This window comes from Coloeus monedula (genome assembly GCF_965178545.1).
Source record: "Coloeus monedula genome assembly, chromosome: 9".
Taxonomy (NCBI): Eukaryota; Metazoa; Chordata; class Aves; order Passeriformes; family Corvidae; genus Coloeus; species Coloeus monedula.
In genome coordinates this window covers 21,046,491-21,063,570 of record NC_138789.1, presented here as the reverse complement: position 1 = coordinate 21,063,570, position 17,080 = coordinate 21,046,491, and the positions used below count along the sequence as shown (strand labels likewise).

At 53.1% G+C, this 17,080-nt stretch overlaps 1 protein-coding gene across 1 annotated transcript; it reads left to right on the top strand.

The window, feature by feature from the left end:
* Positions 1–754: 754 nt before the first annotated feature.
* On the top strand, positions 755–14,680 carry ELOVL1 (ELOVL fatty acid elongase 1). Its single transcript, XM_082286886.1, has 8 exons — positions 755–777; positions 10,942–11,003; positions 11,436–11,626; positions 11,789–11,869; positions 12,072–12,128; positions 12,463–12,568; positions 12,716–12,852; positions 13,254–14,680. The coding sequence occupies exons 2-8, from the start codon at positions 10,958–10,960 to the stop codon at positions 13,506–13,508; spliced, it is 873 nt and encodes a 290-aa protein (XP_082143012.1). The 5' UTR covers positions 755–777; positions 10,942–10,957; the 3' UTR covers positions 13,509–14,680.
* The last annotated feature ends 2,400 nt before the right edge of the window (positions 14,681–17,080 follow it).

Sequence of the window (17,080 nt, the reverse complement as noted above, 5' to 3'; positions counted from 1 at the left end):
CTTTGTGGATATTTTTATAAATTGATTTCCTTAAGGACTGGCTCAAGTATTAATGTTTAGTCTTCCCTGTAATGGCTGAGAGGGAGGTGATTGCAGCCTACAAATACACTGTAGCATGAACACCAAGGCAGCAGCTGGGTGAGATAAATTACAACGTTGGCACAGGAACAAATGTTTATTAACCAGCCATGCATCAAATTAAGCTGGAAACGAGAAGTTTCCTAACAATTAGAATAATGAGTTCTGAAAACGCCTTCAGACCAGACGAGCACGAGTCAAGTCCCGGCCGCTTTTTAGGATGCAGATTGGCATGGCCGTGAAGGCGCCACAGGATGGAAACACTCTAGAAACTGCATACGGTCACAGTAGGCGCCTCTGGGCTCTGTCCTGTGTCTCCGAAAGCTCGCGGTGCCTGTTGCTGTATCTCTGGGAGTAAACAAGCCTATGAGCCGCCGATTTATGGACTTGTACGGGTCTCCCTCATGCCGTCACCACCGCCCTCGAGCCAGCCCTCCGCACCGCACTCCGACCCTGCCCCAGCCCGCATCCTTTTCCCAGCCATTTTCCATCTTCCCCTCACGCCGCTCGGCCCCGAGCCCGCCCGGCTCCCGGCGCGGCCACGGAACGGGCGGGACGCGGCGGGAGCGCCGATTGGCCCCGGCTCTGCAGGGGGCGGAGCGATGCCATTTCGGCCAATCGGCATAGGAAAAGGGGGCGGGGCTTCCCCTTTAATGGCGGGGGCGTCCGTGGCGGCGGCAGAACGGGGTGCGGCTGGTGGTAAGTGCGGGTGGCCGTGGGCACGGAGGGTGCGGGGCCCGTTCTTGTCTGGAGAGGGTGGGCTGGGGATGCCTGGCCTGTCCTGTCCCAGCTGTCGTTTGGCTGGGGGTATCCGAGGTTAGCGGTAGGTCGAGGCTGGTTGTTGGGATGTGCTGAGGGGGCTTTAAGAAGGTGATCGCAGAGCACGAGGGTGCTGGGGAGGCCTCAGCAGGGTTCAGCTGCTTTGGTGGCCTAAACTTTGCTGCCAGGAACAGCGGATCCTGCCCTAGGGAAGCCATGTGCTAGCTTGGCACCTGTTAACCAGCCTTCAGGAGGAGGTTCGTGTATGTATGTCCATGTTCCCGTCACCTGGGATGGTCAGGGGAGGAGGTGTGTGGTGTCCCCGCACCACAGGGGTGGAGGGGCGCGTCAGGGCAGGCCGTGGCCTGATGGGTGTTGTGATATTGTGACGTGCCCTTGGCGGGTGATCACGCTGGGTGCGGCTGTAAAGGTTGTCACCCCCCGGAAAGGGGGGTACCCGTAGTACAGTGTGGCAAGTCTACCGGTGTGCAAACCTGCCCGTGTCAGACGGAGGGACACAACTGGAGTCCGAGTTGAGTTGTTGAAGTGGCTTGTTTTTCTAAAAACCAGCAGAGTCCTGATTGTGTGAGGAGCTGCAGTGCTCCTTGGCTCACAATCTGGTGCCACGGCCCCAGCGCACCCTCTCTGGTACCAGGGAAGGGTGCAATTCCCTTCCCGCAGTCGGGTGCTCTCCTTCGGGGCAGAGCCGCCCGTCTGTGCGAGGCTGGGATGCTTTCCCGGCCGGCCGGGGGGAAGGACTGTCCCTCCGCTCTGTGTGCCGTGGCGCAAACACCCGCCTCCGCCCCGGCAGGTCCCTGCCAGAGGCCTCGCTGGGTCCCGGCCGTGACGGGGCTGCCTCCCCACTGCTGGCCGGTGTCTCCAGCCCAGGGCTCCCCAGCTCAGGGACCGGTGGCTGCGCAGCCTCAGAGACGGGATGGGCATCGCCCTGTTGGCGTTTTGGCGGGACTGTCCCAGCTCCACAGGCAGCGGAGCAGCGCCGCGGGCTCGCTGAAAGGTGGCTGAATCCCCACACATCGCGGCGGCGGCTCGAGGCCTCTCTGGGCCCGCCGCGGCCCTTCCCAGCCGCTCAGGCCCCGCTGGGCCGCGGCCCCGCTTCCGGGCCCGGCCGCGCCACACCCGAGCCGGGCCGGGAGCCGCCCGGGCGGGGGGACCCGGCGCTCCCTCCGGCGGCAGCGGGGCCGGAGCCTGTGCCAGAGGGACTCGTGGGGGTGGCAGCAAGGCTGAGCGAGGCGCTGAGCGGCTCCTGCCGTGGGCACTGGGCTGAGAGCTGCGAATACGCTGAGCAGCCGAGGGCTGTGGTCTGCTGGGGCTTCTCTGCAGCGGGGAGAGAGCAGCCCCCGGCGGCCGTGAAGCTTTCTTCTGCCCAGCTCTCGGCATCAATATAGCCATTGAGATGGCTCTTCCCTCCTCCTGCGGGCAGGGTGGCAGTACCAGGCCTCCCCCGCTGCTGCGACACAATGTCAGCTTTGAGTGCCGGCTCGTGTAGGTGCTTGGCCTCTCGCTGGCCCTCTCTCTGGAACGCAGTGGCAGGAGGAGGAGGTCGTCACTGTCACCCCCCTGGTGGCAGCGGTCGCCTGGCTTCGGGCTCACCTGGCGCTGGTGTGGTCGTGCACAGGGGTCTGTGCTTCCTGGGCCACTGCGGGCTTAATAACCACTGGCAGTACAGAGCTTGGTCGGTAGATCGCTTTACGTGGGCCAGTTCCTCTGTTGTAACGAAGGGGCAGTTGGGAAAGCTACTTGTTTTTTACGTTGTAACAGACTAAATGAGACAGCATAAATAGGCATTGCAACAAGAGGGGAGGCTTTGGGGGTGGCAATCTATGCCTCAGTGCCTCCTGCCTGCAGGGGGGCTGTCAGGTGCTTTCCCTCTGACTGATTGTATTGGTTCTGAAGCCCTAAAGGCAGGGAGAAGGGGGTGAATACCCCTTGCTATGCTCAGTGGGCAGCGTGGGATAACACTGGGTGCTTTACCGGCTAGTGCATTTCCTCAGAGCATCTCTTCTCCTCTTGGAAGCAGTGCATCCATCCTGCTGTGCTGTCCCAAGTTGACCACCTTTTCTTCTACCAGAATGCAGCCAGGGCAGATTCCTAGCTGGATGGAGCTGACCTTCCCACCAGACCTGCTGGGCAGCTTCTTGAGTATAGTTTAGAGTCAAACAGCTGGCTGAGCCCTTGGGGCTTGACTGGGACTGCTGTGCCTTATCTCTTTCCTAGGAAGCCCCTCTAGCTTGTAGGTGTGAGCTGCTGCTTGTGGCCTGTTCCTATGAGAAACAGGAAGATGCCAGCTGTTGCAGCATCTACTTGCTGCATCTTGCTGTGGCGATTAAGCTGTGCCACCCACACAGCCTGGGCTTCTGTAGTCCTGGCTTGTGCTGTACTCTTATTTTTGTTTCCTGAAAGTCTGTTGGGTGGGGGGGATTATGTGGTCCTTCAGGGCAGAAGTGTAATATGAGAGAAAGTACTGTTAAAACTGAAACTTGGGGAGTAAAAGCTCACTCTGACCTAGAGGTGTCTCATACCATGTGTTAGAGATAAAAATAAGGGAGCTTATTGAAGTTGCACGATGTCTCCTTTCTCTCCTGGTGGAGAAAACTTTGCATCCTGAGGAACCTTTGAAGCTGGTGTCAGAAGCAGGTACTTGGCTGGGCACTGTCCTTGAATGTTGCAGGTGAATGCTTTCCCCTTTTCTGTTGGGGGTTACAGCACAGTCAACACTCAGCCTGAGACACTTACAGGGGACACTGGGAGTGGTGCCTGTGATGGCCCAAGAGATGCTCTGTGTTTCTGTGCTTTTGTATTGGAGTGCTGGTAGCTGTCAGATGGTGGGAGTACTTGGGCTGGAAAGTCTGGTTCTTGCCAGTCAAACAGGTGAGGCAGCTTGGGCTCTTATAGGGAGGAGACTGTCCCCAGGAGCCAGGACTCTTCCCTGCAGGAGTTGTGGGGCTGCTATTGTTCAGAGATGACAAGTTGCAGCTGCCACAGCCTGTTCCCCACCATCAGGCCTGTTGTCTGCATTCTGAGCCTTTAGTGGCTTGAGGATGGCAGAGGTGGTAACTGGGTCTGATGTTTCTTGATTTCCCTTAGTGTCTCATAGGGTTGATTCTTCCCTGTGGGATGGATCAGGGTGGTGGGCTGTTGTTGGCAGCAAGTTCTCCAGCTTTGTTGCAAGGAGAGCTCTTGCCCTGTGGATAAGATCAGCTAGCTTGCTCTCATAGTTTAAGATTTGCTCTGTACACACACAGATTTTATAACTTGTGCTGCTTCTACTTAACCCTAAGAGGCTTTCCCTGTCTGTACAGGAGCAGCAGGAGAAGCAAGTATGCTGACTTTGAGTGTCTATCTACACCTGTGTTGAGATAACCAGGCCTCATGCTTCACTTTTTTTTGTGCTTGGAAGGCTGTGAACCTGCTTAGAAGTGGTAACCATTAAGCCTCAGGCTTGTTGGGTTCTAGGTGCATATACTGTCCTACTGGAGTATGACATCTTCATACTGTCAGAACATCCTGCTCTCTTATTAGAAGATTGTGTGACTGCACTGCCTTCTTGGTCTGAAGGGTACAGGACCCAAAGCTGATGTCATGATAAGTTCCAGGTAGTGGCCCCTTGTCTTGTTGAGAAGTGGCTCTGGGTTCACACCTGGGCTTCTTGAATAGCCCAAATAAAGCTGTTGGAGGGAATTTGGGAGTCTTCCTTTTCTGCATCTTGCTTTGTAGACTTTTAATGTACATCTTGTTTTGATGTGCCTGTCTAATGAATGCACAGGCCTGAATGGGGCAGAGCACACTAATCATTACTGTATCATGATTACAGCCAGTGCTGTGAGAACAGAGGTGAAGCCTTGTATTGAGGCATTTGCATAGTGATTAAAATCAGAGATGAATGCTGTGGTACGGCCTGTCCCACCTCCAGATAGGGGTACACTGTTTCTTTACTAGGTGGCTTTAGAAGGCTTGACCTGATTTTGGATGGAGGTGCTAGAAGTTGGCCTTGCTCAATCTAGCCTGGCCTGCCCTCTGTCACCTGCCTAGTTCTGTCCATCCTGAGTGTGCTCTGTGCACTCTGGGAGGCTGCTGGGTGCCTTCACTTTGGAGAGGGAGCTCAGCCATCTCTACTTTCTCCCTTCACCTGGTGCTGTATGTGGGAGTGACACAGATCAGTATGGTCAGCTCAGATGGGAAATACCTTATTTTCCACTTTTGTACTTATCTCACTTTGTTTCTTTTCTTCCTTTGCTTCTTTACTCCTTTGTTCCTTGCTATGTCAGATTTTCTGCCTAATGTTGCCTTTTTTGTTTCTTTCTCTGACTGGCCTCACCTCTACTGGCACCAGTTCTCTGAATATGCAGCCACCAGCTTTGAATGTGATAAGGAGTAAACCTACTCTTAACAGCTTGGGGAGGTGCTGCCCCTGAAAAAAGTATGCTGTGCATATAAACCTCTTGCTGCAAGGTGTGCTCTTGTGGGACCTTGAGGTCTGATTACATGCCTTGATTTTTGTACAAGGTTACCAGTACCCTATTGCAATGGATGTCCTCCTTCCCCTGAAAGCTTGTGACTGTCAGTCAGAGCTTTCTGCTAATCTGGGTGTCTCCTCTTGCTTTCTCTGCTTCCAGTGAGTATGGGAAGGGGAGAGCTTAATCTGTATGTAGGATGCTATCCAAAGGCCTCAGGGTTTTACAGCCACTTTGTGAGAGAGCGGTACGGTATTAACACACACTTGGTGAAGATGAGGAAACTGCTCAGCTTCAGGCAGGACACTTTCTGCCACTTGGATCCAGCGTGCCAGGAGCATCACCCAGCTAGTGTGACTCCTACACTGGTTGCAATGGCAGCTCTTGCAAGAGCTGTTCCATATCATGACTTTGAGGGTTTGCATCCCTTCTGTGAACACAGACCTCCTGTACTGACTTCAGAATATGCTGATGTAGAACATACGGGACCTGGTTGTTGGCCGTGTCCTTTGACACTCAGCATGAAACAGGTGAGCCAGAGGAAGTGACAAATGGATATGATTCAAATAGGAAAACTTATCTGGTGCTGCTAGCATGAAGTTTCCTGGCAGTCTTTGTAGTTATTTTGTGGACTGAGTTCTGGGACTGGTTGTTCTCAAACTCTAGTTAGTCTGCCTCAAGTCCTCAGAGCTAAGGTGTCAGGCTAGGAGGGCTGCTTTACTGCTCTGCCCTAATCTGTTGGTATGGCTTTCCACACTTGAAACGTAGCTCTGGTTATTCTGCCAGACTTGTCTTCTGTGGCTGGTGACAGGTATGTCTTTAGATTTATTTCTTTTGAGAAAAAAACATTACTTTAGAAGTATGTGGACAATGCTGTCTTGAGCCTTCAGTGAATAGTTGAAATTATTAGCAGTAATGCAAGTGTACTTGAATACAGCTCTCCTGTTTAGTGGCCTCTGCTGCATGTGTTTGAGCTGGTGTTATGAGATGCTGTGTGTGAAATAAGTGTATACTGCCTGGTTACAGACCTCTCTCCCTTTCACTGGGCACAAAGTAGCAGAGGAGATCCAAATGCAGTTTTCTGTGCTTCACTGTACACTTCAGTCTTCGAGTGATCCCACTGCAGAGTTGATAAAAAAACAGGGGTTTGCAGCTTATGGCTGGCAGGGCTCCTTCTCCCTCTTGTCTTGCTCTGACTGCCTTGCTGCTTGTGTGTTGTTTGGGGCAGATAAAGTTTCATGTTCCTCATCTTGCTGTGTATAAGCTCAGGAAAGCTTCTGGAGCTGTGACTGGCAGCTCTTGGTGGTGATGTTTTGAGGTGCTTTATATGTGTAGTACACATCCCTTTCTGTGCCTTGTCTGGGGCCACCAGAGCATGGCTTGATCAGTTCCACTCTTCTGAAGGGAAATTAGTCCATGGGCACATGGGGCTGTGTGCAGGCCTTGCTGGACCCCACAGTGACTTTCTGGAACTCCAGGCAACTGGGCAGGTGCTATGGTGGGGAGCTGGAGGAGGGAGATGCCCCTTCCTGAGAGGTTGTGGAGCTCAAAGCTGCATCAGGCAGCAAGCCTTGGTGCCAGCTTGTAGGTCAGGGATGTGAGTTGGTTTCACATCTGGCCAACTGCTTATCTCCTGCCCTTTGAGGGCTGCTACTCCCTTGGAAGCACCCCAGGGGCTAGGCTGTCTTTAGCCAGTTCAGCAAGGGCAGTGTGCCAGCTCTCCCTGGGGTGGCAGCTCTGTGGCCACCTACCAGATGGTTTTGGTGTTGCCTTTAATTAAACTGGTGTGGAGATGAGGGTGTTTGCTTTTGCACTTATTACAGGACTGATTTCTGACCTGAATGCTGAGGAGTAGGAGTGCTGGATGTCTGGGGCAGAGTCTGTTGCTTGCAGATGGTTGTTGTGTGGGGAGATATATGCTCTGCAAAGCTGTTAACAAAGCTACCTGGGCTGAGCTCTGGTCTCTGCCAGTGTCATGGTTCTGACAGTGCTGTGGTCGGACTGGGGCTGGTCATAAAAGGCCTTGCTGTTGCTGAAGTTGCACTAATTAGCTGTATAGCTTGCTGGAAATATGCAGTGTACACATTGCTTGGTGTAAGCAAGTATTTAATCCTTGACGTTGGTTACTGGAGCAGATTGTGGCCTGATACTCTAGTTTGCAAAGAGTGGGAACTTTTTGTCTGACATGGGGAAGTGACTCCCTGTTGCTGAGAGATGGGAGATGTGTTGCAAGGTTTCCCTGTATCATGCAGGGCGTGTTTGGGCCCCTAGGGTTCCTGCTCATTTGGGATGCTTGGACGTGTTTGCTTGATTTCTCTTCAGCTGTTCAAAGCTCAGCTTTGGGTTCCTCATCTCCTTGCCTAAGAACGTCAGGATTTAGGAGGAGTCAGAGGAAAGTAAGTGTCCCCCATGTGCAGAGAGGACAGATCCAGCCATTGAGGTGTGAATGCCTACAGTGTGTGATGTGTGGTGTAGTGTGGAGTGCGGTAAGAGCAAGAGCAGATGCTTGTCTGGATGGTGAACCCCTCTCGAAGTGCAGAGGGATGTTGTGCACAGAGGAGGTGGCAGAGGGGAGTTCAGGTTCCTGGACACTTGCTGCTCTGTGCTGGAAAACCCCTGCCTACAGCAGAAAGGCTGGCATGGAGCAATCATGGTTTAGGCAGGCTGGTGCACTTCACACCCCCCTGCTTAGTGAAGGTAACACTTGGGCCTGCCCTGCAACTCCCACTTTGCCGCTGAACTGTCAACACCCCATGGCCAGTGGCTGCCCACTGGGGGACAGAGTAGGGCAAGACATACCTGCATTGGCTGGCTGAGCAAGGCATACTTTGTCCACTTTGATGCAAGATGATGTAGCATACCAGTGTGGATGGATGCCAGGTCTTGCAAAGACCTGAAGATCTCAGGGATTTCCCTAGAGCTGTGGTTGCTCTGTTAGCTTAATTTAGCAGGATGTTGTTCTGCCTAGAGAAACTGTGGAAAATGCGTAAGTCCTTTCCATAAGGGCATGCAGCATAATTCTACTATTTCTGCCCCAGGTGCTTGCCCAGAGCCTGTCTTCTGGACAAGTCCAATCCTTCTCAACTTCCTGTGGCATGCGTGGCTGTAGGAGTGTTGGAGGTGCTTCACAAAACAGCAATAAGAGATACCTGTTTCTGTTCATGCTGGTGGGGACTTCTGTGCTAGCCCTGGATTGAAATGGGCATCTCCCACTACTTGGGGGAATAGTTGTTATGGACCCCAAATTGTTTTGAGCTGGGGTCCTAGTTGGCCAGTGGTACTGGAGCCTTTGGCCCAGAGTTAGCAAAGTGATCCAAGGTGCCTGAGCTGTTTTGCTGCAGTGTGAGATGTAGCTTTGAGTTCAAAGACAGCTGATACTCTCTTCTCATCCTAGCCTGCCCAAAACAGGCAAGTATTCGGCAGGATTTTTGTCTCTGCCCTGGACCTGTAGTAAGGCTGACTCATTCACCTTGATAAGATAAACACAGCTTGAATAGTCAGGTGCCTCTGCTGGGAACTGACTCTTGAGGGCTCCTCAATCTAGCAAATAAAGGTGTAGCTGGATGCAGTGGTTGAAAGCTGAAACTAGACAGGCAAGTTTGGAGCTTGCTCTTAGCCATTAAAGCAACATAAAGCTCAGCAGCTTTCTGGACTTGTACTTACTGCATTTCCCACAGCTGAGCCTTGAGTGGCTCTTAAGGATGCGATAGCTCCGGCTACACTTGTAGCTGGCCTTTGCTGTGTGTGGAGAGTGGATTATCTTGGCAGTGCCCAGAACCTTAAATATTACCTGTATCACGGTGACACTACAAGTGAGTATTACTTGCTATTAAACCCTTTGAAACCTTGGTTGGGAGGGTGAACAGCTATATTGCTGCTGAGGTGCCCCTGATGTGTGGGGGGATCACTCCTAGGTGGGTTTTGTCCTATTGTTCCATCTACCTCCAAGATGGCAAAAGGAACCACCTTCCATGCTTTCTGAAACACAGCAAAACTTCTTGGGCTTTGTGCATGGCTGTGCAGGCTGCTGTGGTGCCTCGTTTGGTGGAATGGGTGTTTTGGGGGATTGAGGTGAAGGAGGAGACCTCTTCCTGCCTGCTGGTCTTGCAGAGAAGTTAGGTGGCACTCCCCGGTCTGGAGGAATGCAGAGGGTATGATTGTACAGGCAGAGAGCCAGCACTGCTGCTGCACCAAACTGATTTGCAGGGAGCGGTGATCCAGAATGGTGTGTGGCAGGCCCCCCTGAAGATTACTGCCAGCAAAGCCTGGCATGGAGGTGCCTGGTAGCTCTGCACAGGAAGTGTCTGCTGCCATCCTGCCTGCAGCAAAGATGACATTGAGTTCTTCCTCTTGCTGTGAAGCTAAAGGAGCAGTGCTGGTGTTGGCTGGTGAGGGCTTGAGGTGGCAGTGGCTGCTGAGTACTCAGGGACCTTACTGTGAAGAAGGGTACTCTGGCTTCAGCCTCCTGGCTGCTGGCCTGGAGGAGGCTGTGTGTTTCCTGGTGGTGGCAGCAATATATCTCCTGGGGAGACTGGACTGGGGACCCATTTCCCTGGGCTGTGTGTGGGCAGTGACTCCTCTGTACCTTTTTGCAGGGAAATGGGTAGGTGGAATGTCTGGTAGCAGCTCTTGGGAATGCCTCCCTTGCAGGTGGATGAGTCAGGTGAGGCTGGGCCTGTGCTCTGCCTCCCTTCGTGCTGCTCTGGTGTCCTGTGGGCTGGGGAGAGGTTGAGGAGCACAAGGGGGATGGGTGAGGGTGTTTCAAACTTGCCTGAGAGCAAGAGCCTGGGCCCTTCCTGCTTTTCTGGAGGGCATCTGCCTGGGTCACTGTCTGGTGTGTGTGTTCATAGTGAGGCTGAGCAAGTGTGGGGATTGCCAGTTCTTCTCCCTGCAGCCTTGTATTGTATGGCTTTCCCTTGTCTGGAAGGGGAGTGGAAATGCCATTGCCAAGCAGGATGCACCTGGCCTCTGAGGTACTAGGTTACGTGGTAGTAGTTTCTTGTCAGGAAGGTTTTGTGCAAGGATGTGAAACCAGGAACTTTGACACCAGAAACTGATGTTTGTTTCTGAACCTATGGATTTCCTTCCTCATGTAATGGGCCGGCCAGTGATGGTGTGCTGCTTCTGTGGTGGGAATCAGTTGGCAGGAGCCCAAAGATGATAATAAAGGCACTGTTCTGTGGGGATTGTGGGCTAGCTTTGCATCTCTTCACCAGGGTCAGATGGAGCAGTGTGCTGAATAGGTATGGGTGCCAAGGCTGGTGGCAATGTCATAATGCTTGAGCTTGTACAGCAGGAGCAAGATTAAGGGGCTGGAGATACAGTGCTGAGGTTGGAAGCTTCCATAGCTGGCTTGAAATATTGGGTTCTTGCCTTGGAAAGACTGCTGACATTGGATGATGGGGTTTCCAACAGAGTTGGGGGAACAGGGCCAGGCTCTGTGAGAGATGAGGAGGCCTGTGGCTCAACTGGAAAGTGGATGCTGGTGTATGATCAGCTGAGAGCAACACTGGCCAGATACATGACTGTTTCTCTGAAACTGGACTTGGAGTTTGCTGATCTGCAGGGCTATGCTCTGTAGGCAGCCCTCCTGGGCAAACAGCTACCTGATCTTCCCTGCCTCTTTCCACAGCGATACTGCCACCACCATGGAGGGGATTGTGACTATGTATCAGGACTTCATGAAGAAAGCAGGTGAGCATTTGGCTCTGCCCAGCTATCAGACAGGGAGCACTACATGCTTTACTGCCAGAGGCGCTGGGGGATGGTCTGGCATCCCTTAAGCATCCCTGGGTCTAACTGTGTCCTGTCTTTGCCTTTACACAGATGCAACTCTTATGTGCTGCCTGTTATGAGGCTGTCTTATCTCAGTGCCTGTGCAAGTTGTTTTGGGGCACTTGTGCTCTCCTGGGCAGAAGATTTCCAGGCTGCCCTGCAGCATGGCTTCAGGCTATACTGTGCTGAGTCTAGCTGACTTCACCAGCCTCTGCTCCCAGGCTGCTTTCTACTCGCACTTCTGTCCTAGAACAGGACTGCTGTGTCCTTGCCTCCACTGTGGCAGTAGCACTGCTGGCAGCAGGCTGGGGTGAGGATGCTAACTGCTCTGCACTGTGGCTCTTTCTGCAGACCCCCGCATCGCTGATTATCCACTGATGCAGTCCCCATTCCTTGTGATGGGCATCCTTCTGGGATATGTCTACTTTGTCCTATCCTTGGGTCCCCGGCTAATGGCCAACAGGAAGCCTTTAAACCTGAAGAAGTTCATGGTGCTATACAACTTCTTTCTGGTGGGACTCTCCCTTTACATAGTCTATGAGGTGAGTTGTTGGTAGCTCGGTCGGGCAGGTGTAAAGCAGCGTGTGCAAGCTGCGTGGGTGATGGGGAGCCCTTTTTCTGGCTTGTCCCCTGCCCTTCTGTGCAGAGCTTGATGTGCAGTGGGTGATGTGTTGGGCCTCACCCTGATGATGCTCTTGTTGCAGTTCCTGATGGCAGGGTGGCTTACTGGGTATACCTGGCGATGTGACCCTGTGGACTTCTCACAGGACCCCAAGGCCCTCAGGGTGAGTCCTCATCCCTCTCCTAATAAGTGGGGATGGCCTTTAGTGCTTCTGTTTGGACAGCAGGGTCACAGCTCCTGCCTTTCCTGAGGCAGAGGATTCACAGTCTCTGAGCCTTGGTTTCATGCTTGGTAACTCTATGAAGCCCTTTGGTCACTGGGCATGTTCAGGCTGAGGTCTCTAATGTTAACCTGTTCTGTTACAGATGGTCAGTGTTGCTTGGCTCTTTGTTTTCTCCAAGTTCATTGAACTGACAGACACGGTGAGTGAGTTACTGAGAAGGCCTTGTCACCACTTGCTGGGTGGGGAGTTGAGGCCTAGTGTATTTGGGGTAGGTGCTTTTGCAGCCCTTCCAGTCTGACAGGGTGGTGCTTCTGTCTGGCCTCACTGTGAAGGAGGCCACTCTGGAATATTGCTGAGGCCACTCTTGACATGCTACAGCTCTGGAAGCTGTAGGGTGACCTAATGTGTGATGACAGTGAGTGTGGAGGGAGGGAGGGAAGCATCACTAAGATCAGACATTGCATTAATGGCCCACCCAGCTTTAGCTGCTCCCAGGGCTGCAGGTCCTTGATGCTGTTGGGCTTTCATTGCAGGTGATCTTTGTCCTGCGGAAGAAGAATGAACAGGTCACATTCCTGCACCTTTTTCACCACTCTGTTCTGCCATGGAGCTGGTGGTGGGGAGCAAAGTTTGGTCCAGGTAAGATGGCAACTGTCTGGGTGCACAGATTGGGTGGGGTTACCCCAGCATGCTGAGAAGGGGTTTTTGGCACTGCTGGGCTCTTAGCAGCTCTGTGTAGTGCTGATTGCTGTGGAGTATTGGCTTAAGGAAAATCTATCTTAACAGGGGGAATGGGCTCATTCCATGCCATGATCAATTCCATGGTGCACGTGGTCATGTATTTCTACTATGGGCTCTCAGCAGCAGGACCTGCCTTTCAGAAGTACCTGTGGTGGAAGAAGCACATCACAGCCATCCAGCTGGTGAGTCTGTGTGGCATGTGCCCAGTGTGAAGGGCAGACCAGCCTTGTACCTTTGGAAGGTGCAGCCAGCAGTTGTAGCTGTCCCCTCTGTAGCATATTGCTCTGAGTTTTTAGTAGCTCTGCCCCACTGTAGGCCTCTGATAGCCCTACCAGCCTGGTTGGGGTGTGGGTGCTGTTCAGCCTGCTGCCCCTGGGCTGCAGCTGTGTTGGGAGGGTGAGAGGCATATGCTGCCCTGAGACTTGTGCCTGCCTCTTCCAGCTGCTGCTGACTGCCTCACCATAAGGACCTCTGCTCTAGACTGGGAAAGGAGTCTAGGTGTTTCCTTTAAAAATAAGGTCTCTAGTGGGTTCCCTGATCCTGCTCCCATGAATAACTTGTTCTTACTCTGCCTTGCTCCCAGGCACAGTTTGTGATTGTCTCCGTCCACATCTCCCAGTATTACTTCATGCCCAACTGCCAATACCAGTTCCCCATCTTCATTCACCTTATCTGGATTTATGGGACCATCTTCTTCATCCTCTTCTCCAACTTTTGGTACCAGTCCTACACCAAGGGCAAACGATTGCCCAGGGTGGCTCAACAAGCAGCCCAGCACAACGGTAGCAGCATCCATGAAAATGGCACTGTCACCAATGGCAAGGTCAAAGCCAACTAGAGGGTAAAGTGCTCCCAGAGCCAATGAGAGCCCCGGGGCAGAGGCAGCTGGGACCTGTCCCTCTGCTCCTGGGTGCCACTAGCCAAGTCAAGTGCCTACAGACTGTTGTACCCCTGTGCCCAGTCCTGCTGTCCCCTGTCTGCATGCTCAGCCCCTCTGCTCTGAGCAGCCATGGGCCACTTCTGCTCCTGGGAGGGCTTGTGCTGTTTCTCAGTGTTGCTGAGCAGAGAGGCAGCTGCCTGCATCACAGCTGTGGGGCTGCAGTCCCATTCCAGTGTTTCCAAAGGAACTTCCCCCAAGTGCCTACATCTGGCTCTTCTGCCTAGGGGCCATTTCCTTCTGAGTAGGACCAAAAGAAGAGACCGCGTCCTGTCCTGGTGCCCTCTCCTCTTCCCTGTCTCACAAGAGCCTTTGTGGATGAGCAGATTCATCCCTGGCTGCTTGCCACTGCCAGCTCATGTGTGAGTGCTCCTGCTCTACGATGCCTTGTGCCACTTTGTTCCATGCCACAGTGCTGCATGTCCCTTCTGGTCCCTGTGTGCCCAGCTTGGGAGTCCTGCCCTGGCATATCTGTGCCCAGGTGTGTCTGTGGAGAATGTAGGGGCAGTACTTATGGGACTTAAGGGCCCAGACCTGCCCAGTACAGTACACATGCCCTGTGCCTAGTACATAGCAGGGGCTGTGACAGCCTGAAAGGCTTCCCCCACATGATAAGCCCAGGTTGCCTTGTTGTTCTTGTGCCTGGGCTTGGGTGCTCAGTGTGTGCTTAAACCACACTTACCTGATCCTCTATGGCAGCTGGTGGCTTGCTCCAGCGTGGGGAGACCAAGCTCAGCCTAGTCTTGGACCACTTCCATTCCTGTAAATTCAAGACTTGAGCAATAAGTGCCCCTAGAATCAGCTCCTGGGCTCTCCTGCTTGGGACCAGCCCTGCTCTGGCCTAACGTGAGCACAGTGGAGGGCAATTTTAGTGTGCTCAGCTGTGGTGCAAGAGTGAGCACCTCTTGCCTCTGTGGATCTGGCTGGGCCTGGGTGAAGATGTGCTCTGCTCTTCTACAGTGCAGCAGCTCTCCTGGCCTGGTGCCTGTCACCTGCTCTGGCTGTAACCAAAACATGCTCATGGCCTCGAGGACGAGGTGAAGGAGCCAGGCCCTGTCAGATTGGGCTGCTCTTCTATCACAAATAAACAAACAGAAGGAGAAATGGCTCTGTCCTCTTGTTTTCTTGGCTCAATGTAAGTAAAAGCTGTTCCAGGTGCTTGGTCCTACCCAGTGTGGTTGGAGGCAGGGCTTGAGAGAAGGAGCTGGTGTGGCAGGTTTGTGTTGGGGGAAGAGAGTGATAGTTGTGTGCTGATGAAGCAGATGGCAGATAGTTTCCAAGTGTTTTGGTAGAGCAGTGCTCAGGGCTGGATGTGTGTCAAGGCCTCCGTTGTGAAAGTGACTCCACCCTGTCAAAAAATGACTGGGGTGGAGCATGGGTGTGGGCTGGGCTCTGGGCCACCTGCCCAGGAGGAACTGCTGCTTTTCAGAAATCAGGGGATTTTGAGGTATGGCAGAGCAGGGAATAGAAACTCCTGAGTTGAGTGCTTGGGAAACAGCACTTTGCTGCTTACTGCATCTGCTGAAGCAAAAACTGCTGCCATCTATGAAGGCCCCTGCAGCATGGATCTGTGCAGGATGTAGGTCAGGTTGGCCAGAGCAAGGTTGATGTTATTGCTGCCTTGCTTTTGCTGCAGCAGTGCATATTTGCCTTATTTGTTATCTTTCCAGCTGTCTCATTCCGGTGTCGCTTCAGAGCTGTTGGGTGTGCAGGGCTGCCTCCCCCATCACACCATGACTGGGCCCCTCCTGAGTAGAGGCCAGTCTGGGTGCTGACTCAAGCCTGGGAAGAGGAGTAGGGAGCCAGCTGGGCAGCTTGTGGCTGGGAGGAATGTGTTAGGGCAGCAGCTTCCAGATGCTGGGTTTCACAGTAGGTTTGGTTGTGGGGTGGGAAGGCTTTGGTGGATGTCCAGCCAAAGCTCTGGAACAGAGCTTGGTGTGAGAGAGCTCTGCTGATCCCACCTGGGCTGCTGTACACCTCAAGGCCATGCTCTGAAATGTAGGAAAGCATCTTCAAGTGACCTGAACTGGGGTGACTAATCTGCCTAAACTACACATGGGCATCACCCTCTTTTACAGGGCTCAGAGTCCTTGTATGTATGAAGCCATAAAGTAGGATCTGGTTGCTGCACTGTTGTTGCTGCTTCTCTGGGAGTAAAGACTCGGACAAGAATTTGTTCTGGTCCATGCTGAAGTGGTGTGTAATGTTAGTTCAGTGCTCAGAAGTCAACCACTTCAGGAACTGTAGGTGATGGTCCAGCTGACATGGATGTTTTCCTGTCAAGCCTCCTTGTCCCCTCCAGGTGCCTCTTGGTAAAGGCAGGACTGTCTTTGCTTTTGCTCAAAATAGTAACAATGCTTTAAACTACTTATGCTTGGTATTTTAGAATGGGCTGTTCCCTGCATGTACTCTGCTCTCCCTTCCTCCAATTGTTCCTGTTAGCTGTGCTCTATGGGCTGGCCATGGCATTTGGTAATTAATATGCTGTCATGCTGTGAACTGAATTCACACCTTATAGGGCTGTGTTTACTGGGCCTGCTGGATCAGTGCCAGTTTTCTTCTTCTGCTCCTCCTCACTCCAGGACTGTAGGGACCAGTATGAGGCCAAAGACCCTGCAACATCTTTACCCTCTAGTCATGCTCAGAGGACCTTCAAGGGCTGTGTAATGCCCAACTTATGGGGGTGGGATATGTGCTAAGGAGAAAGAGCCTGTCAGAGAAAGCTGAGCTGCTCTTATATGGGAGTGAAAAAGTTACAGCAACTTTGAGGCATATAAAGCCCTCCTTCCAGGTCAGGGACCAGGGGAAGGCTTAATCAGCTGTGGGCCTACAGGCCAAGCCTGTGTTAACTCCCAGCACCTAAGTTCAGGGATGTGGGGCAGGGCTCCTACAACAGCAGCACAGCTCTGGAGAAGAGCCCAACCTTGTATCTGGGTTCCTGTCTGCTTCCCCATTAGATACAGCTGCTGCCCTAGGATTTGTGTCTGAAGAGGGAGAGCTCCTTGCTTGGACCTCCTGTGATTTTTCCCAAGTGGCCAAATGGGGATGCACCAGCAGCCCTGCTGGGAAGGTGCTGGGCTCAGCTGCTGTTTTTTGAGACCGTGCCCCCAAATCAGCTGTGTGTGGTTGCACCCTCACTGGTCTTGGCACAGCACAAGTTGGTGCTTCCACTGGTCACCTCTGAAGGTTCCAGCTGGTTTAAAGCTCAGGAGGCAGAGCTGGTGCTAGGTACAGTGTGGTACTGTGCAGAGGGGAAGGTGAAAACAGTTAATAATCCACCCTCAGCTAATCACCGAGGGCTGACGGGAGGTACAGGCTTTGTGGAGCTGCTTTGGCCAAGGTGCTAATCAGCTGTGCAGTGTCCCCAGCAGCCCCTGGCAATGCTGGTGCAGCAGCTGAAGGACAGGCTTGATGGGTCTGGTGCAGCCCCACAACCTCAGACACTGTGGCTCCACTATGCAGAGCAGCATGGC

Excerpts from the sequence above, each read along its gene's own strand:
- ELOVL1 (XM_082286886.1), top strand. The coding sequence starts at position 10,958 with ATGGAGGGGATTGTGACTATGTATCAGGACTTCATGAAGAAAGCAG. Across the intron at positions 12,569-12,715 it reads GGGAGCAAAGTTTGGTCCAG|GGGGAATGGGCTCATTCCAT; the intron begins GTAAGATGGCAA and ends CTATCTTAACAG. Across the intron at positions 12,853-13,253 it reads ACATCACAGCCATCCAGCTG|GCACAGTTTGTGATTGTCTC; the intron begins GTGAGTCTGTGT and ends CCTTGCTCCCAG.